Source organism: Tympanuchus pallidicinctus, unplaced genomic scaffold (genome assembly GCF_026119805.1).
Source record: "Tympanuchus pallidicinctus isolate F22 unplaced genomic scaffold, pur_lepc_1.0 scaffold3, whole genome shotgun sequence".
Lineage (NCBI taxonomy): Eukaryota > Metazoa > Chordata > Aves > Galliformes > Phasianidae > Tympanuchus > Tympanuchus pallidicinctus.
The window spans coordinates 100628633-100655486 of NW_026294747.1; the positions used below are offsets into that span (position 1 = coordinate 100628633).

General features: G+C 40.7%; 2 protein-coding genes across 2 annotated transcripts; both read right to left on the minus strand.

Moving 5' to 3' along the window:
• Positions 1-578: 578 nt before the first annotated feature.
• On the minus strand, positions 579-14201 carry LOC128086045 (C-C chemokine receptor type 5-like). Its single transcript, XM_052694197.1, is given in 5 exon segments — positions 579-4278; positions 4535-4654; positions 4657-4703; positions 4705-4743; positions 14116-14201. Coding segments are annotated over 5 exon segments (1359 nt in total). The 5' UTR covers positions 14187-14201; the 3' UTR covers positions 579-3196.
• A 2292-nt stretch (positions 14202-16493) lies between these two features.
• LOC128086044 (C-C chemokine receptor type 5-like) lies at positions 16494-23460 on the minus strand. Its single transcript, XM_052694196.1, has 3 exons — positions 23349-23460; positions 19994-20192; positions 16494-19737 (listed from the first exon to the last, which is right to left on the minus strand). Exon 3 carries the CDS (start codon positions 19724-19726, stop codon positions 18659-18661), a length of 1068 nt encoding a protein of 355 aa, XP_052550156.1. The 5' UTR covers positions 19727-19737; positions 19994-20192; positions 23349-23460; the 3' UTR covers positions 16494-18658.
• Between the last annotated feature and the right edge of the window lie 3394 nt (positions 23461-26854).

Sequence of the window (26854 nt, forward strand, 5' to 3'; positions counted from 1 at the left end):
TCATTTTATAAGGACGGCAACAAGAAGTATTGCTAGTGAGTCGTAGGACTGCAGCTGCAAGCGCTACCGTTTGGCCACGAGATGGCACCGTCACCTCAGAACCGAGCAGGCTGATGGTGTACTCAGAGGTAGGCTTCTCTGGCACTAGGGGGGACAGACGTTAAACATAATAAAAGCTAAACTTCCCGGGATCTGAGTGAGTTAAGAGGCAATCTGTGAGATTGCACTCTTCCTATCTCAGTGCACAAAACTAAGTGAAATATCAACCAAAATAGTATGCCTGTTAATAGGTAATTAGGGACCCAAAAGAGCGTGTCTGTTAATAGATAATTAGGGACAGGCAGCCTTCACTGGCACTCCAACATGCTAAAAGTTGTTGCAATGGCCCTGCGTTACCAAATGGTGATGGTTCTTTGCTTGTAAGCCCCTGAGTTTTACTGCCTGCTCTTTCAGCGGTACAGCAACCTGTGATGAGGAGGGATTTCTCTTCATTTATCATTCTTATGGGCTGTTCTAAAACAAGGAGATGGCGGAGGCAGAAAGGATTGAGCAGTCTCATGTGCAGAAGTTAACAACCTTTAATGAACTGCATGATACAAAATATTATGGCTGTCTGTTGGCAGTCTTTAAACTGAATGCACCAGTGCTGCCAAATACTGTATTTTCTATTTTTTTTCTTGAATTTGGATCCAAGTGTGTTACAGTTACTGAAATCTGGTGTATTGTAATTTGCTGAAGTACATTCTCTTCTCAGTGCGGAAGGCTGTGGATGCCCCCTCCCTGGAAGTATTCAAAGCCAGGCTGGATCAGGCCTTGAGCAACCTGGTGTAAAGGGAGGTGTCCCTGCCTATACCAGGGATTAGAACCAGATGATTTTAAAGGTCCCTTCCAACACAAACCGTTCCATGATTCTGTGAAGTGACTAACTCTTGATAAGCTGATGATCTGTTAGGCCAAGAGTCTCTACATTTGAGCTCTGTGTTGGGGAAGCTGTCCCTTGAAAAGATCCATGCTGTAGGAGAGAACACTGCAAAGGACTGGGGCTCTTTTTTTTACGTACCTCTCAGAAAGCCTTGTCAGTTCGCTCTTGTACATTCGTTTTATTGCGCGTTGCTCCTGCAGAGCTGGTCAGTACCCCACTTGGCACCAAAGCCTTCTAGAGCAAGTAATTCCTTGAAGACAAACTATCTTAGGATCTGAATAGAAATCAGAGAATCACAGAATTGTTGGAAGAGACCTCCAGAGATCATCGAGTCCAACCCCCAAAATTCTTAGCAAGAACAGAATAAAATATGAAAGCATTTTATAAGAGTTATGTAGAAGAGACAAAACATACACAAACAACCCTACCTATGTTACTGCATGTAGCTTCCTGTCTCTTTAAAAAAGAAATGCAGGTGTTTGTCTCTTCATACTGAAATTATCCAATTTCTGGTTATACTGATAGTAGTAATTGCTGCACAGTGTCTTAAAAATGTGAAGCTGAAAAAAAATCAAACTTCTGAAAGCATAATATGGTTTTGTTATGTTTCCCATGTGGAAGTAGTCCAAAAGTAGCGCTTAATGTGACAAAACACAATAAATAGTGGTCTGATGAGCAAATATTTCCCTATTTCACTTCCTGCTTTCACAAGCACTTGGCAATGTAAAATTTCTTTGATACTTGGAACTGTTTATTTGAAAAACTTATTTTTTTAAAAAAGGCTATCCAGGGCATCTGGGAAACAGAGATTACCCTACTGGATCAGAACAGCCATTAAAATACTCACTTTTATATTCCTCTAGAATCTCCAGAGTTGTCCAAAACCAGAAGTATTAGGGGAAATATAAGAAATGATAGAAATGCTATGCAAACTTGATGTAAAACAGTTTGTACTGTGACAAAAGTATGACCTTCATCACCTGAGTACCCCCTTATTTCATGTTCTCTGTGTTCATGTGCTCTGCTAGATCTGAACTTTAATGGAAAACCCAGTTATAGCTGAGCATCAGTCTTGCTAAATATGGAAGAATTATGGAAGCTTTTGCTTTGTAGAAAACTTCCACAAAACAGGAAGAAAAAAGCACAGCAATTGCCCCCAAATTATGCCTTCTTCAGAAGTGAGAGAGATGCTGTATGTTTTTGGCTTTGTGCATTAGTGAATGCTTTTACTTTTTTTGTGCGTGTGTTTGTGTTGAAAAATGTCTATAGCATATTCTTATCTTCAAAAAGATCTGGGTCAAACATTTTCACACCTTTAATGCTGTGGTGTTTTTGCAGCCATTACAGTTCCATTAATTTCGCGTTTTAAAGTTGTTATTTTATGTAGGCTAGAAAAATGGCAAACAAAATCACTGCACTAAGAAGCTGAAGAAGCCTTATTATCTGCACTTGATCTAACACGGTTAAAGCTCTGTGTATAGTACTTTAGTTTTAAAATATTGCAAACACATTGATTTACTGATCAGTGACAGACCATCGTATTTGTTGTTAATACAAGTAGCATATAAAACTGCAGTTTATCAAAAGGGCATTCTGAAAATATCAAACTCCTAATTAACTTATATGGCAACACTTAGTAGCTCAGACTGTTAAATTATTAGAAGGAAGATCTGAAAGGCCAGTAGCCAACCATGCACAAAGGAAAATATGCCTTGGAATATTGGCGTCTTCTCAAAATGCATAGTTTTCCCATAACGACTGTAAAGCTTTTTCATCACAAACCTCAGTAATTTAGCATTATTTACAGAGTTATGCGACCACGCTAATAAAGGACCGAGACTGAGTTTAAATGAATGAAATATCTTGTGTAAAATACAGTGAAGAGATGTTTCCAAAGAAGCAATATCATTTTCTAATCACTAGGTCACTTCAGAAGATCAGTTTATAAGTCTGCTAGGTTAGACTCTCAGCTTAGGTATGTTTCTAGTCTCTGTAGCATGTAACTATGCTTCTACTTCCACCAAAAAAAAAAGCTTTTTTTTCCTTTTTGTTTGCCACAGAATTCTGTTACCACATCTTCACAGCTAATTCGGTACATCCATTTCATTTATGTACAATTCCGCGCTGTTATGAGCAAATAACAGCTTTGCTAGCTGTGTGCCATGACCTTGTGCAGATGCATTAGAGACAGTGTCCAGAAGGGATTCTCCAGGCTTTCATCATAGACTTGATTTCAAAAAAGTCAATTCCACTTTTTTTTTTGTTAGGCACAACCTACAGCGCAGCAGAAACTTCTTGCTCTCCAGTAGACTGTGTGTAGGTGGAGCTGGCCCGTTCAGCTGTGTCGGCATAGAAAACTGGGCAGTATTTAGAGAAGTGGGATGCAATTTGCTTTCGGAAAAAGCTGCGAAGATACTTCCTAAACTTTTCTCCAGCAAAGGCATAAATGACAGGATTGATACAGCAGTGGATCATTGAAATTGTTTCAGTCACTTGGGTTGCTTTGTGCAGTTGACCACTGGTTTCACAGCTAGTGATAGAAAATGAATCTTGAAAATCACGCAAGAGAATACAAATGTTATATGGTGCCCAGAAAAAAAAGTATACAATCATGATGATAAATATAAGCCTGACGGCTTTATTTTTCTTCTCATTCCTACATTGTAGCAATGTCTTTATGATTTGTGTGTAGCTGCAGATCATAATTATCATAGGAATAACAAGTCCTAGGATGTTCATCTTTAAGGCCAGGAATTGCTTCCATTCATCTCTCCGCTCCTGCGGATAATGAGCGCTGCATGTACACCGTCTGTTCTCCTGTTGAGTTTTGTGAAATACTATCCCAGGAACAGAGGCAAAAAGAGCAACAGCCCACGTGACAATGCTGGTGAGGATGCCGTAGGTAACTGTCCTAGCTTTTAAAGCAAACACTGCGTGAACTATGGCCAGATACCTGTCTATGGTCAGCAGGATTATGAAAAAGATGCCGCTGTAGAAGCCAAGGAGGTAAATGCCTGAGAGGATCCGGCACAGCGCTTCTCCAAAAATCCAGTCGTGAGCAGCATAATAAGCCCAAAAAGGAAGAGAAAATATAAAAAGCAAATCAGAAATGGCCAGGTTGAGCAGGTAGATGTCAGTCATACTCTTCAACTTCTTGTATTTTACCAGGATAAGGATAACAAGAATGTTGCCTATGAAGCCAAATATCACCACCAGTGAGTAAAGCGGTGGCAGAAAATTTGCTGCAAAGTGCTTTTCCTCAGTTCCTGGGCATGGTGCTGAATCACCATAGTCAATCATTGTTGTTACATCCATGTCACCTAGGTCAGTGGTATAGTTTTCCATTGTGTGCTGATCTGCAAAGGAAGAGAAGAGTGGTCAGCTGCAGGGAACTCTAGGCTTGGCAGGGAGGGGAATGAAACACAGCGATGGGGCCTGGCCTCGTTGTGCCAACATGCGCTGCAGCCCTCACCCAGGGGAGTACCTGCAATGTCACTCTATCATGGGTAAAATAAAAGTGCAGTTTGTGGCTTCACGGGAGCCTCAGTGCTGCTAGGGACCATCTCTGGTGGTGTAGAAATGACCCTTCCCCAGGGCACTGACTGCACCCACCTGCTCAAGTGCTGTAATGGCTGCTGGCCAGCAGCAAGTCAGTAGCGTTGGTCTGGGTTCCGATGGCAAAGGCAGCGTCCTCTTCAGAGTCTGGGCCAGGCAGGGGCCATGGAAATGGCTGGCCTTAGGTAGCTCTGGAATAACAGCTGTGTGCAGCCCTGTCTTGTGAGCTGTGCTGGACACGTTCAGCTGATGACCTGCAGGGATAACTGCAATGGAAAGAACAGGTAGGCAAACACCTGTCCAAATGGCATAAAGGGTTTCACTTGCTGTCAGCTTGACCTATACTACACGTATCTAATGCAGAATCTTCCTGACAAGTGAAACACCTCCACAGGGCTCAGGATTAAAGAAGTTTTGATTGTTTTTTTCTATTAATCAGACATTACTCAGTTGCTCCAAAATTCAGATGAGTGTTTGAGATTGCACCTAGTTGAACAGCTGATATGGCTGTCATTGTGAGGGTGAGCTAAATATTCTGGATGTATATTTGTTGTTTGCGTATCTTTCTTCATCCTGTTCTTGTTACTGTTTCCAGTGAGATGACATAGAAACTAAAGCAGTGCAAGGGCTGCCCCTATACTCCGTCCCTGTTTGTGTGTGGTGTCAGGAAGTCAAAGGACTTGAGACATGGGTGCCACACCTGTGGTTACGACCAAGAATCTGCCAGATGAATACTCATATGCAGAGCATAGCTTCGTGTAACTTGGTCTCTGAGAAGTGTCTTTGCACAGGCTCCTGGAGAAATCTACAGAATTCCTGCACAGCAGTGAGAAGCAGGGAAGAGGATTTTGTGAAGACAGGTGTCAGGAGGACCCAATGATAGGTGTCAGTGCTTCCAAATCACTTGATGGGGAAGTGAAATTGATGCTTTGGTAGCCACTATAGAGCTACTTGTTGTTGGGGAAAGTGGCTGCTGTTTTTTATCCTGGATCCTGATGACTGCTTTTATGAAGCATTGCATTGTTGTGGCAGAATGATTGCTGCTCTCTCGTCAAGGCAGCAGACTGCTCACAACACAAAAAGCTTCAGACACTGTGTCTGCCCCAGCTTGCTGTGTGACCACTCAGATAACTGTCAGCAATCATCACTCCTTTCCTGTTTTGAACCCCGCTGTGCATTTCTTTTTCAATGAGAAGGTCTGTCCTCTCTCACCGCAGATGTCTTTTGCAGAAACTACACTGAAAGCCATCGCTTTTGTTTCTGCACTTGAGTTCTGCAAGACTAAATTGAGCTGAAGAAACTCAACTGGTGATTATAGTGATATTGGAGCCATGCACTGGTCTCCTTTTTCGTAGAAGCTCTCAGTGGTCCATTCTGAGTTACAGCATGTGAAATCACTGAAGCATCTCCTTGTGTCTAGACGTAATTGTTTGGGTTAAAGTCTTATTTTCTGCTGTAAAAACAGATCACTGAAAGGCTAATGTGCCTCATCTTAATTTTTGTCTGATTGTGAAATTTAACTAATCTTAAACCGAGTCTTGAGAAGAGACTGCTCGGTAGGCCTTTGACCACTTTCCAGTGACCTTTAAAATGAGGATCTGGGTCTCTCCTGAGCTCCTCAAAACTTTAAGGAGATTATTTTCCAGCATAGTGCCAATATGAATCTGTCCAAAACTGAGAGAGCATGCTTGGAGCAAAATCTGCACCTTCAAACAAAAGGAGATATTGCACTTGCAAACCTTTTTTCCACTCCTTTCCCATTTTGTTCCTCGGGCAGTGTTGTCTCTGTTCCCAGCATACAATGGTGAGAATGTTCATACTGAGGTATTACTTTGGTATGTAGAGTTTGGCGTAACATTTTCTTCTGGAGAAGAAGAACTAAGAGAAAATTGTCCAGTCTTAACAGTTGTGTCTAAGGCTTACCTAGATACAGTTTCCTGGGTAGAAAATAAGTGCTGTCAGAACCCTCAAAGTCTGATTTTAAGGAAGCTCTGGTGACCTCTTTGAAACAATTTTTTCCACAGCTGTTCTTACTACATAGTCATTACAATACTGAGATCGTAGTAACGGAAGTGGCTGTGGCTCAGGTGTATTGACAGTAAGTTGTTTGAAAGTATTTAAGTGTTTATATTTTTTAATTACTCTCAACAAGTCTGTTAGACAAAAAAGCACCTTCAAAAAGGAGTTATTGATCCAAAACATTAACTTTTTTTATTTTAAAAGCATGCCAAGATTTGCGAACTGCGCAAATATTCAAGATTACTTTCAGCTTTTTCATGTCCTGACAGTGCTGCTCGTAGCTAAGTATCCCTATTTGCAATTTCCCAGTCAGCTGCACTGTGCACTGAGATTATGGGATGAGGAGCTGGATGCAGAACATACAGCCAGGCCCTGTATGTCCTGGGGCTGAGACCGGTTTGACCCTCCTTGCTAGTCTAACTAGAAACTGGTGAGAGCATCAGTAGTTGTTGAAAATGACAAGATCGTCCCACTGGGCAGAAGCAACATCTTAAAATTATTCACCCATGGTGGAAGGGTTTGAAACCACAGCCCAGAAGAACAGTTGCAACCACAAAGCAGGTAGAAGGCCACTAACCACATCTACTGCACTATCAGTACTTTGTGAGGGTTATTTCTTAGCCTCTTAGCTCTGTGTTTTGGTCATTTTGCACTTGCATGATGCTGAAGCACAAACAGGGCTATGAGAAGTGACTGAGTCATAAACACAGAGTGAGATTTTATGAGTATGCAATTGATTGATAGGATTCATGCTAACACTGCAAAGTCTGCCTTGTTATTACTGCAGCAATCCCGTTCATGACAGACCCTTCTTTTTGCTAACGGTCTTCTCAGTTTGTTCCTTCCTTTTTTCTTTCTCTGCCTTCTTGGAATGAGAACTCCATCTCCCCTCTATCTTATTCCTTTCAGCCTCACTTGCGAAGTGCAGTCTTTCCTCTGAGTGTTTCTTTCTGCTGAGTCCAGTCTTTTCTTAAGAAGCCTTTCTCTGCAGAAGTACTTATTGCCCTGAATTGAGTATAGCACCCAGCATATGCTAACAACATAAGCTATATAAGCTAATCTTAGAAAATAGGAAAACAAACCACCAGGTGTTTCTGTGCTCTATTCTGTAGACTCACCGTGTTAGGAAACAGCGTTGGCCACTGACTAGAATGCTTCACTGAATTAACTGACTGGGTTGCAGCAAATGGCAGCAAAATGCTAAGGTACACTACATGTAAACAGATTCCTTGAGATAAAGCATTTAAAACATATCAGATTTTCTGTGGTCATTCTGCAAGAGAATAAGTACTCTTCAAATGAGTTGCTTCATCTTCGGAGTCACAGATTTAAAATCCAAATTTCTATCATAATGCATCACATTCAGAGAAAAAAAAATTGTGTAATCTGTTTATCAAAGAGCCATATTCCTTTACATTTCTTATCCCAATCAACCTTTCTTTGTTTATCTGGTTCCCCTGCTCAACTCTTCTAGTGGTTCTATCCTTTAAAAGCAGGATATTCCTTTTAACATACCCTGTTCTTTTCCCCAAGTTGTTTTTTAATGTGAAGTTCTCTAGCAAGATTCCACAAGTATTTTTCACCTCAGTCACTGAAGTACCTAAACAACTGCTAAATGCACAGGTAGAAGAAAATAAAACCAAAAGAAAGAAAAGATGACTTACCATAAGGTGCAAGTGGTGCCTTGGATTATTACATCGAGAGTAACGCTGAACTGATTTGTCGCTCACTAGTAGAAGGTTGCAAACACCTCTTCCTGCGTGAAGAAGGATGTATCAGTTTGAAAACTTCTAGCAAGCAGATCTGTTCTCACTTAAAAAAAAAAAAGTCAAGGAGCAGTTCTCTTTTTTTCTAAAAATGGGTTATCAGATGTTACTTTTCTAACTCTGCGAGATGTGCAAAGAGATGTTGAAATTTGAGGAGGATCCTCTTAGGAACTGAACTAGAAGTTTCACAATCCGCAGCTGTACTTATAGGAAAAAAAATTTTCTGTAATTTTCTCATTTAAGTTTACTCTTTGAGTCAAGAGAAGATTATGTGATGCTCATCCCGTTACATTTCTCAATCATTATGTTTCTTTTATGATATTTGTCCCTTAACTAAAATACAGAAGTTAGCTTTCACCTTGATGCATTTGTATCTGTGGAGCTACCTGCATTTTGTATCGGTTCACTCTGAGATGCAGAGCATCTTATATTTTAGCAGAGGTGTTGATTCTGTTTTACTCAAAACTAGCCTTTTGCACCTTGTTTAAAGTCCCTTTCATAAGGCTCTGCCTTTAGCCTATTTCATAAGTGGGACAATCTTTGAAAACAGTGCTTCATTTACTGGAGTTAAGCTTCAGAAAAGCATAATGAAATCTGATATCCTTTCAACTTTTTTCCTTGTGGCTGATTCCTTTGACTTTTAGATAGGGTTAAACTAAATCTGCACTGTGAGCAGCTTTTAGATCTTTCTTAGACATCAAAGATACCACACAGCAGGTGGGAAAGTTACAAAGCAAGAGGTAGTGCCTTATTAGTTGTCTGAGAACCCAGAGAGAAAAGCCCTGAGTAGTTAACAAAGAAAGTAAATATCTGTTACTCCTGCCTCCCCTTGACATCAGTGATCCTCTCTTCAGAGGGCTCTGGGATAGTTTATCCTGACAACCTCGTGAAGTCACTAAAGGTGTAAAATCTTGCTTTGGATGCTGCCATTCCTTCATCCAAGGCAAGGGAATCGCAGCTGCTGAGTTACACCTCAGATTTGGTGGGTAGAGTAAAAAAGGGAAAAGCTCAACTTGTGTTCCATGTCAAACCCTCTGTGTTAGGGACTGATCAATGTCATTGCTCCATAAAGTCAGAGATTTTTTTTTTTTTCCCATTCAGTGGCTTTTCTAAGAAGCCCTTTAAGGCTTGGTGTCTCAGCATCAAAATTAATGGCTGCTGTAGAGTATGCAAAGATTATATTAATGCTGCCTTATTTGATAGCCTATATTAGACCTTCTATTCAGTTGGTGCCAAGAGCTTCTAAAAATATTTCCACGTCACCTTTGCCATGCTCCTAATTGCTGTCAAACTTGGCTGACTCAGATGACGCCTGAAGGTGCTTACCTCTCTTCACTGATGAAAAAATAATAGGGAAAATGAAACAAAGTATGTAGGCTGCTTTGAAAGTAATACCTCCTATTTATTTCCGTGGAAGCTACAACGGATACAAAGAGCACAGTAACACTATTTGATAGGACAATTTCCTATCTAAAAAGCACTATTTTTCAACATAGTCACAACCATTAGCTGTGCATTTTTGCCAGCAATGAACAAGAGCCTGCATGCCGCACTTAGAAAAGTAGGCATGGCCATCCAGAATGCAGATTGTTTTTCAGCTCAGTGTCACCACTGCTGAAATGCACCACCCACCACCTCACTGTGCTCACATCCACTGTTTGGCCTCCATCACCATTCTGCAAGCATTGATGAATGTCAATGGGTGCCATTTTTCCACATCAAGAAATTGAGTTCCACACCTTTACGCACTTGCATGTCAAACCCCATTGTGTCAGCCTGCCTCTCTGCTGCCATCTGTCACATGGCAACAGCACATCATGGAATGTTGGTGGAAAGGTTCAATCCCTACTGCCATGCCAACAACATCTGCCTCTGAAGTCATGGTCAAATAACAAAATTGGAAGCATTACTTTTGGGACAGCCTTTGCATATTACTTTCCTCACTGTAACATGGGATCTTGTCAAACTGTGATATACTTTCACACTGTAGTCCATAATCCTGGCTGCTGCCTCAGGCAGCAAAGAAATTTTGTAGCCACATGCAAACTTTGTTCCTAAGACCTACCTCTACAGGTAAATCCATGTTTCTTAGCTTGAACTTCTTTTCCTTCCAACCTTTTTTTTTTTCTTTCTAATTACTTGCTGACTTAGGAAGGGTAATAGAAATGGAACAGACAGATAGCCAGCTCAGTGTTAATGTCATAACCATACACGGGCATGACTTCTGTGTTCTAAGATGGTGTTTGTTATCCGCCTTAAGATCTCAAATCAAACTTTTTGGATACAGATATACTACTGAACTGCAAGCAGCCACCTATGTAGTGGGAGTGCACATTCACCACCAGAATGTGGCAGAAATTTACAGCCACAAAGCAGCCCACACATGAGCACCTGCCACAAGGGCAAGATAGCAGTAGGCTGGAACCTTCCATAGTCCTTCATCAGTGAACCTGTACACTGCATAGAGCATTTGAGAGGGCGAATGTGGAATGACTCAAGTCCTGAAAAGAAACCAAACAAGAAGGGTAGGCCATGCCCTAGAAAGAATTTCACTTCACACTTTTTGTCTTCTAAGTTGTTTCTCATTATATTAACAGTTTTTCTTGTCCCATGATATTAAAAATTTTCTACAAGCTTTGGCTGTACTGCCTATATTTTTGTTGCAACAGATTAGCATCAGCCTATGCTTTATTCCTTACACACTCTTTTCAAGTATATCCTTAGTTCCTTACTGAAATATCATGAATTCTTATCATTCTCAAATGAAGTATTGTATCAAATTAATTTTTTCAATGTATAATTCATACACAGTCTAACTAGTAACTTTAAAAAATGATTGTAGGATTTATTTCTGAAGCTTGATTCACTTTTCTCCCTACTCAGCTCTCCCCACTGAGCACTGTCTGTTACAGGTTGCATAACCTGCTAGAAACTTGAAAGCCTTTCATGATCTCACATTATATCTCATATTATAGACAGAGGAAACTGTCCCAAAGCTGTTTTTGGACATCAAACTTTTGATTCTGAACTACACTCTCAACAAAAGTGGTCTCAAACGTTTGAACTAATATCAATAACTTAAATCTAAGGTTTCTAGTAGGCTGATCTTCAGCAATACTTCCTTGATCACACAGATTAATCAGTGTTATTAACCTGCTTGATTTTATTGCTTATTGATTTTCATTCTCTTATCTCAGCCATTTGATCAGCGTGTGTTCTTTGATCAGCGTTCTTTCTTTAACTAACAGTGGCAGTGAGTGTTGCAGACCAGCAGAGGGCCTCTGCCATTCACAAGTGTAGCTGCCGACTGGGAGAAGTGATTTTGCCCAGCTGGATCTTGAAGGTGGATGAGAGGTCCCCCAAGGAGAGGCTGAACAGCTATGAAACTTGGCAGCACAAAAACTCTGAGCACATTCTGGCAGTGGGTACCTGGGCTATAACTTTCTTATCAGCACCTACAGGATGTGTTCAGTTAGCTCTACACCTGCTACAGATAAGCAGATCTGCTGGGAAGTCAGATTTAATCAGATCTTGTACTTGTGTCTTAGTATTTTGTTGTCCCTTGATGCTGATAGGACTTTTTTCTTTTCTTTCTTTTTTTTTTTCTTCCTTTCCTCTCTTCTCAGTAGTTTTTGATGGACCCCTGCAGATCCCAACTTCCTATCCTGTCCAAAGTTCCATCACACCACGTGAGACTGTCCATCTTCCCACTGCATTTCCTCCTCTCCCCTGCTGCTTTCTGCCTGCCTCCATCCAGTGTGTGTGTGCTGACACTGAGGTATGGCTACTTCAAGCTACATCAATTATTATGAGTCAGATATTCTGCTGTTGGTTTTTTGTTGGTTTTTTTTTTCAATCCCTTACCCAACAACTCTTTGAAAAAAATGCACTGCAGCTTGCCATGAGCTCTAGCAGATTTTAAGAATCTTTACCTACAGGTGAACTTCATAGTTTTACCACAAAATTGAAGCAATCATTCAAAAATAAAAGGAATGGCAAGTGGTTTGGTATAGCTTGGGTTGTCAGCTATCATGGCTTTACTTTCAGAGATGAGTAAAAGCTATGCTTAGTGATGTGACACTCGTTTCCTCCATAAAGACATTTTTGAAATGGTGACGTGTTTTATTCTTCTCCTGTGAGGTCAAGCTGATGTACTCTGCAAGTGTGCAGCAATGAGCACTGACAATTCAGTCTTTTCTGTACAGTTATATGGTTAGTGATATGATTCATCTTCACAGTCATCAGGCCATCACACTGAGGTATCCAGTAACTCAATAGTGTGGCATTTCCACAAGGAGATGCCACCATTACTGGGAAGCCTCCAATAGCACCCTGTTTGCTGGGACACACACTAGGTGCACAGATACCAGTGTCACGTACAAACGTAATCGAGCACAATTTTGGGCAGAGAAATTTGAAAATGCAGCTAATAGTTCTGATTCAATATATTAGAGTCTTGCAGCATGTGATGAAGAAACAAGAAAAATAAAGATCTAGGTCAGAAGAGTAGGTACCTTTCTGATAGATGCACCATGTGATAGTGCATCCTGCAAAAGGCTGTAGCTCCATCAAATGCAGATCATCCTTTCCATCTGGAGAAGAGGTCTAATGAAGCACGTACACAAACCTGACACATTTCCATGTTCTCCCAATTATATCTAATTTTGTTGTATTGACAAAATCTGCTTCTAAATTAGGATAGCATTAACAGGCATCTTATTTCACCAGTGATCAGTAAAATACCTCATAAATAAATAAAATGTATTTTTTAATGGAGAGACTGAATAAAGATATCCAGCTGAAACTATTTTGTTCTTGGATTGTTTCCCTTTCCTAACAGCCTTATATTTCAGGCTCTCAGATTCTCATGACTACTGTTTTGATGCCACTGTACAATCACACCATCTAAGAAATGAGAAAAAGTATATCTAATCTTACCCGAAATTATCAGCAGGGATCCCCAAAACAAAAAGTAACGGTGTAAAACTGTGACAAGCAGAAAGAAAAAGACAGCAAAATTCTTGAGACCAAAGGTCCTTACACTTCTGAGGCATAATCTGAGGAAAAGTGGGGAAAATGTTGTGCACCAAATGAAAGCTATTACCACGGAGTCCTTAAGAAACCCATTTTGTACATTTTGCAAATTACAGAAAATTGGGTTATGAAAAACAAACTCTGGAAGACACAAGTATTCCTAATCTGGGCTAACGCTGCTTCTTCACATTGTTTATTGGCAGTGAGATCAATGTGGTGGTTTTTTCCCTGTTCTTCTGTTTGTTTCTCTACTGCAAGACATACAAGTACATAACTATTCATTGCAGCACATACACATTCCATGCTGTTGTACTGTTTTTATTTAGGCTTTCCCTGTGCTGCTGATACTGAACTAGCAGTACTTCTGATGCAGTGAGGAAAAAGAGAGCATTGCTTCCTTCTACTGTTTTTTTTCCAGACTTGTGATGCATTCTGCCATGTTTTTTGTTTTTACATAAGAGGGACCATAGTGCAATGAATCTTACTTTTGAAGTCATAGCTATATATTTCACAAATTATCAGTCAAGAACCAATTTTTACACACCATTTTAATTCTTTGCTTGTTTCAGATGAATTTGTAGTACATACATTCTAGGTGTTTTTGTAGCTACACTGTGAGTCAGAAATACTCCACAGTATGCTTATAGGTCCTGGATCTTAGCTCAGCCGGGCTGAGAAAATCACACACCAAATTTCTTCTCAGTGAAAGCTAGGTCATAGAAAGAATGGAGAGAATCTGTACAGTGAGAAGGTATGTGCCAGGAACCAGAAAGTACTTCTGAATGCCAAAGATTAGCAGTAGTCTGAAATTGTCCATACCTCATGATAGCATCCCAGTAATTAATGTCCACATGGCTTCTTCATTTCCATCCACTTGATTTCCACTGCATTCAGAAATTCTGGTGTTAGGATGGGTTGTGCTGCTATCATTGCATCATCCTACTGGCACAACTTTGCAGATAATTCTGCAGGGCTGATCTGTGCTGTTTTGCATATTGGTCTATGTATCTGATAATGCCACCCTTACCATTGCTTTGGCCCCTTGCCAGGATCAGTCATTTCAGACTTAAAACACTCAAAGTGAGACTGCTCTCATCGTCACAGGAGTTACAAAACTGCTCTGCTTTTGTACAAATCCATGCAGTATTTCTTTTCCTATCATTCAATTCTCTAAAATGAAATACAGCTCCTAATAGATATCACTAGAATATGGGTACAAAACAATACCCTCTTCCTTGTTTCTGGACAAACATCTTCATTTACTTCAGCCTAGGTGATTGTTCCAAATGTACCAAAATTCACTGGCTTTCTCTCTGGTTTCTGCTTCCTCTGCTGTCTTGTGGGCTGGATTCTTTTTTTTTTCTTTTCTTTTCTTTTCTTTTCTTTTCTTTTCTTTTCTTTTCTTTTCTTTTCTTTTCTTTTCTTTTCTTTTCTTTTCTTTTCTTTTCTTTTCTTTTCTTTTCTTTTCTTTTCTTTTCTTTTCTTTTCTTTTCTTTTCTTTTCTTTTCTTTTCTTTTTTTAATTAAAAGACAAAGATGTGAAGCTTCTCAAGCCACAGCAGCCACAAAAAGAAGGTCAGTAGCTGTCAGTATTAGACAACAGCAGTAAAATTAAACTCCAAAATGCAGCAGTATCAGCCTGTTGTGCTGTTCAACATGGTCAGCACTCTATCATTCTCCCAGCACATCATTTCTCTGATTTCTGTTAGCTAGAACAAGATGCTATATAAACGTATCTTTGCATTCTTTCTATTTAGCCCTTTGTAATTTTCACTGGACAGAGTGATATTTATTTTGGAACTTCTTAAATGAAAGAGTCTCTTACTTGTCTAAATGTTTCAACATTCAGAATACTTACAAGTATTTATCTGTTTGTACTTTGATCTTTCTATTTCTCTGCGTATTACTTTGTTAGCCTCTGTTAAGACTAATAAAGACATTCTCACAAGTTTTGCCACTACTCTTCTGTGTTTTCCCTTTTGCATCTATTTCTCTTCCTTCATACTCAATTTGTCTTTATTTTACTTAAGATTTGTACGTGTCAGCTTACAAATGGATTAAGAAATAAGACAGTCTTCTGACAGGAGCAGTCACATGCACTGGTTATCAGAAGATTCACTATTTCTATGTTTATCCATTATACAAATACCACAGACCAACCAGTGCCAGTAAGAACACTTCTGGTGGTTCGAATACTGTCAAGCACTCACTGATACCATATATGCACTTTTTCTACACTTCCTTTTGCCATTTAGGATGTCTGCCAGGGGCCTGACAGCATAGTTGTCTTCTTCTGTGCTGGCTGTTCCTTCCTGCGTGCTTTTGAACAAGTGGTGGCAGCAGCTCCTGACTGAGAAGTTGAGCTGTGTCCGTTAACTAATCTGATGGATTGGTTTTGGCGTTGTGCTTACATATTTGTTGAAGACACATGGATGTTCTGTCATAAGCGTGCTATGTACAATATACAGCAGATGCAGTCTTGTAAGAACTGCATCAGTACAGGTTAGGGGCTGACCTGCTGTAAAGGAGCTCTGCAGAGATGGACCTGAGCGTCCTGGTAGTCAGCAGGTTGACGATGAGCCAGCAGTGTGCCCTCTGGGCCCAAAAGGCCAATGGTACCCTGGGGTGCATTAAAAAGAGCGCGGCCAGCAGGGAGGTTCCTCCTCTCCTATTCTGCCCTGGTGAGGTCACATCTGAAGTATTGTGTCCAGATCTGTGCTCCTCAAGCCAAGTTCAAGAAAGACAGGCACACTTCTTTTTTGGGATTACTCTATACAGTGCAAGGAGACTTTAAAGTAGTTGCAGAAACTCTGTAGAGAAGCTTGTATTTATTCTGATACCAATGAAGAGCCATTTTTTTATTTGCCTTCCTTATTCCTCCTCTTTTCCTTTTTATGACACAGCCCTCCTTTTCCTACCTGACAAATCTCACCCATCTAAAATCTGTGCCCCTAAATTTCTCTCAAAGCTGAGTGTAACAGGCTCTTCTCAAGCTTCCTGGTAGATAAAATCATGCCAGCTGCAGTAGTTCCTGAACAGTGCAGAGAGTTCTCTTCTTGCTTGATTTGGTTTGCTTCAGTTCAGAGTGCAGTACTGCAAGTGTTGAAGTCTATCATAGCAGCTTTTTGCTACCTCTGTTCTGAGAGCAGAGCTGATGCTCTTTTCCTCACAAGGAGAACACGGGCTACAGGATACACATCATTTCTCAGACATAGTTTATTACTTTTGCTGCATTAACACTAAAATAGGAAGACGCATAATTTCCACAAAACAAGAATTTAAAGCACAGCAGTAGAAATACCACAGTTACAGCAGGATTTGTATCACACTCATCTAATTTATACTTTAACATTAAAAAGGGGCTTTTACTTTTGTGCAGTAGAAAATACAAAGTAAAGGAAAAGTGTTATTTACTGTGAGCATAGTTTTTGGTCTTTCCTTTTGTATACCTGTGGCTGTTAACCTCACAAGGGAGCAGCCAGAATGTAGCAGCTGACAGGAGACCACCTAACAGCTAATAGAAGTGGTGCCTTGAGCTAATAAGGCTGAAGAGGGAAGAGTATTCACACCACTGCAACAAGGGCATCTGATCCCTGAATTAAGAAGCTGATTTCTAGGTCCTTTTTGCAGTCAGACAAGTAATCTTCCCCAGAGGTCTTTCAAATCATGTCTGCTTCCGACTCAGGAATCTCTTTTTTTCCACTGGCACTGAAGGACCTTGATGAGATTTGCTGTTAATGTATGCATCTAAGTCACATGCGCAATGTTAAGAGGTGTGCAATCCCCTCTTCCATCCTGACATTGCCAGCAGGTTACTTGAAGCTGGCTTTACAGATTTCTGAGACTAAAACTTTGCATGCTTGAATGGTGCCCCTTGAAGGAAATGGGAAAAAAGCAGCACTGTTTGCCTGTGTAAGGAGTGTTTACCTGCACTTCCTTACGGTACAAAGCAACAGTTTAAAGTTCATATCACATCCTAGGATGCCCCTTTTTATTTACTGAAAAATTCTCAACAATGGCATAAATGTGTGGCTTGGCATAAAAGTCTTGCCATTACAGCACTAGGGTAACAGTCACTAGTCCTCACCAAGCATGCAGTCCTGATCGTGTCAACGGAGGTGATGTGCATCATTCTCCTGAAATGGCAATGTGGTTACATCTCTATAGATAGCTGCTTCTGTGCTTCCAAGGCTGCTGTCTTCCCAGAAGTCTGTCCCAAACAGCAGATTTACTGTGTAAGTTCAGAGCACGTTTTTTTAGCATGCAGGAGCCTATTTTGACACACTTTCTGCATCTGCTGTAGAATGTCTCCCTCTACACATGTGAGAGAGGCCTCCACTCAGTACTATGCTCATGCTCTCCCAAATCCTCTGAAGGATTACGTATTTTCATATGTAATCATGCATCGTAGCTAGATGAAGTAAGATAATTTTAATTCTGTCCTTGCAGATCTCTGCTTTTACTGTCTAAGTGCTATTTCCCTGGAAGGGATCGAAGTTGTCAGAAACAAGTTCATGGTTGTTTGGGGATACAACACTGACTTCTTATACACTTATTAGGCTTGCAGTTACTTGTAAAATTGCACCCACAAAAATGACAATCTTGTCCATTAAAAGCTCACCTTGGAAAATGTTAGCAGTCAAACAATGATATGATTGGCATAAGATTAAATACCTAAAATAAACATACTGTAACTTAGCCTATAGTAAAAAGGATTATGTTTAGAAACAAGTACCTTACAGATAAATCCTTGATTTAAGTGACCACATAAGATAAAGTTCAGTCACCTCTCTCATTAGTGAAGAGAAGTTGTCTTGGTATCTTTCATCCTTATCCTTGTAATGGAAATGCCTCTTATTCATGTAGAGACAATAAGGGAAAGAGGAGTAAAATGAAGAATGCTGAAAGCTTCCCACTACCAAATGGCTGACTGTTTCAGAAAGAATACTATTATTTCCAAATGCAATCAGGATTCTAGGTGTTCCATTCTTGCTGTATACTGAACAAGTACATCAATCCTCAAAGCCTCCTCCCAGTCTTACATTGTTCATGTGGCTGTGAATGGATCTTGTGATATTACTTATTGCTCCTTCATCTATTTTATATTCTTCTCTAGTAAAAGCCATGAATATTTGTTCATCGGTCAGAATATGGGTCCGCCATCAAAATCAAACAAATCATTCTGTGATCAAGCTATGATACTAACAGTTAATGGGAAATGGTTGTTTCTCTTAGATTAAGATCAAAAAATTATGTGATCCAGGCAACTAACCACAAGAATTGGCATAAAGATCTTCTACAACATCGTCCACTTCTTCAGGCAAAGAGATGCAACATTCACTAGCTAGACTCTAGAATTATTTTTACAATCCAGTGGAGATGTCATGCTCGGCAGTTGATGCTGTAAATGAGGAACTAACTCTTTCTAATTTTTCACGATAAAGAGATGGACACTTTTTGCACAGGTGAGCTGCAACATGCTTACGGAAAAACGTATAAAGATACTTCCTAAACTTTTCTCCAACGAATGCATAGATCACAGGATTGATACAGCAGTGGATCATTGAAATTGTTTCTGTTACTTGAATTGTTTTGTCCAGTCTGCTTTGGCTATCACAATCTGGAGAAAAAAAAGAAGTTTGAAATGTGTGCACAAAAGAAGCAACATGGAACGGTGTCCAAAAGATGAAATAAAAAATCATGATGACAAAAATAAGTCGAACCGCCTTCTGTTTTTTCTCATTCCTGCATCTCAATAATGTTTTTAAAATTTGAGAGTAACAGAAAATCATAATGATCATTGGAATGATAAGCCCAAGAATGTTCATCTTTAAGATGTAGGAGTGCTTCCAATTTATTAGGCTATCTGGAGGATAATGAGCGCTGCATGTATACTGTGTATTCTCCTGTTGAGTTTTGTGAAATACTATCCCAGGAACAGAGGCAAAAAGAGCAACAGCCCACGTGACAATGCTGGTGAGGATGCCGTAGGTAACTGTCCTAGCTTTTAAAGCAAACACTGCGTGAACTATGGCCAGATACCTGTCTATGGTCAGCAGGATTATGAAAAAGATGCCGCTGTAGAAGCCAAGGAGGTAAATGCCTGAGAGGATCCGGCACAGCGCTTCTCCAAAAATCCAGTCGTGAGCAGCATAATAAGCCCAAAAAGGAAGAGAAAATACAAACAGCAAATCAGAAATGGCCAGGTTGAGCAGGTAGATGTCAGTCATACTCTTCAACTTCTTGTATTTTACCAGGATAAGGATAACAAGAATGTTGCCTATGAAGCCAAATATCACCACCAGTGAGTAAAGCGGTGGCAGAAAATTTGCTGCAAAGTGCTTTTCCTCAGTTCCCATGCATGGTGCTGTATCACCGTAGTCAAATGTTGTTGTTGGCATGTAACCCAAATCAATGGTATAGTTTTCCATTGTGTGCTGATCTGCAAAGGAAGAGAAGAGTGGTCAGCTGCAGGGAACTCTAGGCTTGGCAGGGAGGGGAATGAAACACAGCGATGGGGCCTGGCCTCATTGTGCCAACGTGCGCTGCAGCCCTCACCCAGGGGAGCACCTGCAAAGTCACTCTGTCATGGGTAGAACATAAGTGCAGTTTGTGGCTTCACGGGAGCCTCAGTGCTGCTAGGGACCATCTCTGGTGGTGTAGAAATGACCCTTCCCCAGGGCACTGACTGCACCCACCTGCTCAAGTGCTGTAATGGCTGCTGGCCAGCAGCAAGTCAGTAGCGTTGGTCTGGGTTCCGATGGCAAAGGCAGCGTCCTCTTCAGAGTCTGGGCCAGGCAGGGGCCGTGGAAATGGCTGGCCTTAGGTAGCTCTGGAATAACAGCTGTGTGCAGCCCTGTCTTGTGAGTGCTGTGCTGGACACGTTCAGCTGATGACCTGCAGGGATAACTGCAATGGAAAGAACAGGTATCAAGCACCTGTCCAAATGGCATAAAGGCTTTCATTTGCTGTCAGCATGACTTATAGAAACACTGTTAAAAAAAAAAAAGTGCTATTTTATTTCTCCTAGAATTTGTTTTAAGCTTCTATTCCAGCTTTTACAGAAATAGCACCCTTGCTTAAATGATAAGTTTGATTTCAGTTTTTATTTTATTGAAATCACAATTTTGATGAACAATCTGTAATGTAGCAACTTCACAGTTGCATGACCATAATATGAGAACTGTGTCTGTTGCCCCAATACACTGTTCCTCTGATTCTGATTGGAGAGCTGTGGAAGGAGCTGGGCTTGCCTGGCCAGGAGCACCACCATCTCACAGGGAAGTAGCAGTGCAGGGCCATGAGATCCCCTGGGAGACTTCTGCTACAGTGCCAGCAGGGAAAGGCTTGAGAAGTGGGTGCCATCAATCCTTTCCTTTCTTGACACCAAAACCTCCTCCTGTCCCAAATGCCTGGTAGGACCAAGAGTCACCCAGATCCAGACCCAGATGCAGAAGCATAGCTTTGTGTAATTTTGTCCCTCAGAAATTAAGAAGATATATTTTTGCACAGGCCCCTAGAGAAGTCCACAGAATATCTGCATATCTGTGAGAAGCAGGGAAGAGGATTTTATGAAGACAGCAATTAGTGGAACCAAATGTGCTTCCCAATCAATATGTGGGGGAGGGAAATTGATTCTTTAGGTAGCCACTGAAATAGAGCTACTTGTTGTTGGGAGAAATGGCTGCTGCTTTTCTCCTGTATCATCATCCTGGATCCTAATGACTGCTTTTATGAAGCATTGCATTGTTGTGGCAGAATGATTGCTGCTCTCTCGTCAAGGCAGCAGACTGCTCACAACACAAAAAGCTTCAGACACTGTGTCTGCCCCAGCTTGCTGTGTGACCACTCAGATAACTGTCAGCAATCATCACTCCTTTCCTGTTTTGAACCCCGCTGTGCATTTCTTTTTCAATGAGAAGGTCTGTCCTCTCTCACCGCAGATGTCTTTTGCAGAAACCACACTGAAAGCCATCGCTTTTGTTTCTGCACTTGAGTTCTGCAAGACTAAATTGAGCTGAAGAAGCTCTGCAAGTCAGTGGTCAGTGGCAATGAGGCTGCCCTCCAGTCTGCTTCTTTAAATCATGTCTTCTGCACTTGAGCTTTTGTGCTGCTTTAAGAGTATCCTTGCTAGCTCTTGAGTACTAACTATTATGAATACACTACCACTTGTAGCTGTAGGAGTGTCTAAGTGCTGGTATGGCTAGCAGACTTTTCCACAGACTTCCATGCTGAGGTAATTCAAGCTCAGAAAGTCCCTGGCCTGTTGCATTGACTCAGTCAGGGATGGCACATATCACAGTACACTGAGCTGAGCCCTGCGTGGGGTTTGCACAGAATTTCTTCATGGAAATCACAGTGTTCAATAACTACACGTTACAGCAGCACCTGCATGTGAATGGAACTGCTCATCTCAAAACTGAATGACCCATAAAGCTTTCTTTCCCTTTTTCAGGGCTGAAGACTATTTCTCCTTTCAAATATATAAAAGGGTTACAGAACAATACTTGCCCTGCCTTTGCTCCTCTCCTTTTCACAAGTTTGTCACAAAGAAAGAAAAACTAATCAATGAATTTTAGTCAGCTTAAAAGTGTGTCAGCAGTATCTAGGGCACTTTACAATGAGAGAGAATTAAAGTGTAGCATAGAGAAAAAAATCAGGAATCTAAATAAATAAAATAACAGCTACATCCATATAGCAGGCACTGTGAGAGATGTGGCCAGTGTCCTCTGATAGCAGCTTTGTTGATTTAACATTGTCTTGGTCTTTCTGGAAGGAGTTTGTGGACTGGCAAAACTACAGAGAAGTACGTGTGTTGACCAAAGACACCTTGGCAAGCAAGCATTTGTTCATACTTCTCTTGGGTTACCAGAAAAGCCAAAGGAAAAGATAGAATTACGAACTAAAACCTCTGAGCTGATATGAATGCATGATTTTCTGTAATGCAAACCACAGAATTTCTTTCCAGGATATGTCTGGAGAAAGACAGTCCCTTCCAAAATTAAACCTTGCTTTGGAAACTTCTTCCTCTTTTATAACAGCTGAGCATTAGAAACATCTTATTTTTGGAACTGCTTGCTTGATACTTGATTTATTTTTCTATTCCTGAAGAACATTCAAGGAAAAAGTACAATCATGCTGGAAAGAAAACAGGCTCAATTCTCTGTGAGTGCTCACAACCATTCTGAGGATGAACTGGAGTATGAAAAAGTAGCCTGGAGTGGATGAGATTCCCAACAAAGGTCATGGTCATCCTGCCCTCCCCATATTACTGCCATAAGAGTCACCCCACAGAGAAGTTCAAGACCACTGCCCAGGTGGTGCCTACTCTTCCTGGCAAATGACAGTGGAATTCTCCCATAAAAGCAATTGCTGCTATCAGCTACATACTTAATATACCGAAAAGGGGAAAAAAAAAAAAAAAAAGGAATAGATTTGCATTCTTAAACCTCATTCTAAAACCTCATTAAAGGAAAATTGCAAGCTAGATCATAACTGGCCATTAAACTGACATCTACAGTTGAGACAGAGAGTACAGATCAGAGACCAACCCAAAGAAGAGGTAATCCCAAAGGATCTTTTATAACATGATAATAAAAGCACCTTTAGCAAGTTAAATACTTGAATAACACAAAGAAAACAAACCCACTGTGATGAGATAGTGATGATACATCCATATGTATCTGATAGAATAAGACGTGGCTAAGATTTCAGAAGGCTAGAAAAAATGAAAAGGATTTGATGTCTCATCAGTTTATATCCTTAGAGGAATCTACTTGCAAGCTATGGACCTCCCAGGACAGTTGAAAACCAATTAAGTTTAAATTACAAAAAAATATTATAATTTTCTCTACTATTTGTCCACTTCAATTCTCTGCTCTCACATTAACCTTATCCTGAGCTATAAGCTGGTTACAAGACCTAATTTTTATTAAAGACAATGTGTCTGCTTAAATGGCAGTTCTGCTCCCACTGTCATTAGGTACAGCTATTTCCCCACTCAACAAATATTTATCTCTCTATACACACAAATTAAAAAAATGAGCTACTCACAGGTTTATCAAGCTTGTTTTATCAGACTGTGTCGTCGTCTTCTTTGTGAACAAGCATATAGTTAAACCCTATCTCTGAAAATAGGAAATAGAACTTCCTGTGTGATCTATTGCAAAATATTACAAGAATCAAGGGCACAGTTCTTCTTTTCAGAAAATGAACAGTGTTAAGCTGTGTTAGGATGAAGGGGGTGTCTCCTCCTGCACCAGCTGAAATTCAGTATCTGATCTAGTGCATCTCTACCAGGTAAAGACAAGGTGGTTCATTCAGGAAAACCATGCTCTCAGGATAGTGTCTGTAGGTAAATACACCTCTGCTATGTAATAGAAAGTAGTATGAAATACCTGCATTTAGCATGTGTAATTTTAAAATTAAACTCAGATCACAAAAAGGTCTGTTGAAAAAACCCACCAAGGTATTCTTCATGTATGTTGTCTTTTACTGACGTATATGATCTCTAGGGAAGAAGATCTGGTAGGCAAAATTAAAGACATTTATAGCATAAATGTTATGTTAGCATCACACGTGCCTCTCACAAGTCTTGTGAAGAGAGACAAGCTTGGGTCCTGGAAGCAGCATGCCTGTGTTCACACGGAGACCTGCTGGAGCTGCATAGGTCAGTCTGAAGTAGTGATGATGAGTAGATGCAGTGATGATGATGAGTAGAGCTGCCTTCCTTCCAGCAGGAGACCAGCTCAAGCACTCTGCACCACGCTATACTGTGGGGTACAGACCTCTACCTGAACATCTCTTGTAATTCTGGTAAGTCATTTGTAATGATCTTGCAACCACAACATCAGAAGTAGGCAAAAACCTGCAGCTCATTCCCTTTTTGATGTGGTGGCATTGCAGGACTGAAAGCAATAGAAAGAAAGAAATGGAACAGAGCATGGTTCAAATATATGTCATGCGTATTTTTTTCGAAACATTTGTACTACCAACATCTTTCCACACCAACTTCAGTAACTGTGTAGGTAATCACTAAAAATGAGGACTGATGATTAATATGGCCACTCAGTGGCTTCCTGGAGAGTCTGTTTAAGTTTTTAGAGCAAAGTATACATTTTTCCTACAACTTTTAGCAGCAGCTGTTGACTATTCTCTCTGAGACTGCTGTGTGGCTTCCTGCAGTATTTCTGAAAGACTATAAGACTGGATTTTGCTACAATCTGGATTTTGTGTGGGGCTTTTTTCCTAGATCTGTGTGGATTTTAAGTAGTGATAACCTGGCCACTGATGTTGCAGTGATTATGAAAGAAACTCAGAGAGCTGTGAGCAGTAGCAGAAAGTGTGTCTAAGCAAGACATTAGGAAGGATAATTTCTGTAGTGGCTGAGAGACATAAATGTTTCGTGTTGATCTGGAAAGGGGTGTGTAGATTTTGCTGTAAATACAGAAAAAGTGCAGAAGAGCTTCGACCCTGAGCAGGAAGGGACTTCCCTACAAGGACACAGTGCACAGCAGGAAGGTGCAAGCCACATTTTTTTTTCTATCTCATTTCCCTCTGAGTCACTGCCTGAATTTGAAGTCATGGTTTTTTGATATTTTTTTTGATTTTTTTTTTTACTATTTCAGACATCTCTTTCTATTCAGTGTAGAGGCTGCTAATGCAGCAAGTTTTTTTTGCCAGTTGAAACATCTGTGGGCTGCTATCTTTGGTAAAGAACTGCTTAGCTGGCAGAATCAAAAATCCCGCCTAAGGCACTTCTTTCCAGTGGTCTCTAATAGAAGGGGTTTGTCTTGGCTCTTGAGAGTGGGACTTCTTTGAAGCCCATTGTCCAGGGGCTATGGGCGAGTATAATTGTATGGGATACCAGGGGGAATCCTTCACCTTTTCTCTCCTTGTCTTGAGACACTGGCACTTCCTTCTGTGCTTCTCAGAGGCTTTCAGGAACCTTCTTTTTACTTGCTCTGTCAGTTTGCCCAAGTAAAAAGCAGATACAACTGAAATGAGCAGAACCGACCCATAAGCGATGGCAGAAGTTGTGGAAATCTAACAAATGCAGCACGTGGTGATTGAACACCTCCCAAGCAAGAGACAAAAAAGACTTGGTTGTACAAAGAGCCCCCTATGTAGACAGTACTTTCTAAACAGACGTGGGCAAAGGAAATGTGTACAAACTGCAAGCATTCATACATTGACAGAACTGCTAAAAGATGCTGTACCTCAGGATTGGATGAATTCCTGTCTTCATTTTCTCTCTTACACAGATCACTAAGAAAGATTGCAGAAGAAGTGATCATTAGACTTACATGCTAGCTTCATAATCTGTGAGGTTTGCAGGGGTCTTGAGCTTGTTATAATGGGCTTGCTGGATTCTTGCGGATGGGACTGGTTGATTCATGACTCTTAGAGAATGAAAGCACAGTTTTTTGGACATGCTGTTCTGAAAGTTGTAATTCTTCATGCTTCCAGTCTGAGTGCAGAGACTGGAAACAAGTGGACGGTGTTTTCAAGCTGCCTGAACTCCCATTGCTCCAACCTTTGAAAAACAGACACAGTTTGTTTCCACAATGGGAGAGAAGGAAATAGTTCACAGCTGGCAAAAATATTAGTAAAATTACGAAGCAGACCAAGTAGAAGTTATGGGATCTCAGCTGTTTGCCTCATAAACCATAGCAAAGACTGAGGGACGGCCTTGCAATTCATCTCATATTTTAGGCAATGTGAAAGGAGATTTGTTGATTTCAGTTCCTGTTTTTAAGAATTTCAGGCAAAGCAGGAAAACATGAGAGGGAAACATGGGTACTGATGGAGTTACTTTCCTATTCCCCTGGTGTGCTTCAGCATGTGTTTTTATGGTGAAGGTGAGTGAAATAGATGTTTATGTTGAAAAAGTAGTTCAGTAAACATATTACTGAGTCCCTGGTGGGTCCCTTTTGGAGCAGCTGGAGCTGGCTGTGATCTGACATGGGGAAACTGCTTGGCTCTGTTCATAGAGATCACTCTTGCAGACTCCCAGCTGCTCAAATCTTGCCAGATTAACCAAATACAGGCCCTTGAGTGTCCTCATCTGCAGCAGCCCTTAGCAGGCATTCTGCTGACTCTCCTCATACTTCCAGAGGTAGGTATTATGGCAGCTTTGGTTGAGCACAGGGAGGAAATTGCAAACAAGAGGAAATTGCAAGGTTTATAGTAAGAAACTGTTTCAGTTTTTCAGTGTAGTATTTGTTAGTGATGTTGATATGAAAACCCTACGCTGCCCTTGCTGTGCACAGGGCTGTGCTCCAAACTTTTGCTTCATTATTTGCAGATGCACATGTACAAAGGTACCACATAATCTTCTCTTGAGATGCCCAACTTATAAAAACTTCAAAGCAGCCACAGCTCATAACTGTCCTTGGAGAGACCTGATGTTGGTCTTTGTCTTTATCCAAGTGACAAGCTCCCTTTTTTAGGCAATTCTTTCTGCTTTTAGGCAAGTGGCATAAACACTGAGCTACTTCCTGAAAAGGAAAATGGAGATAGCCACCTTCCCTTTGCCTGGTTCTACTTTCCTTAGTTTC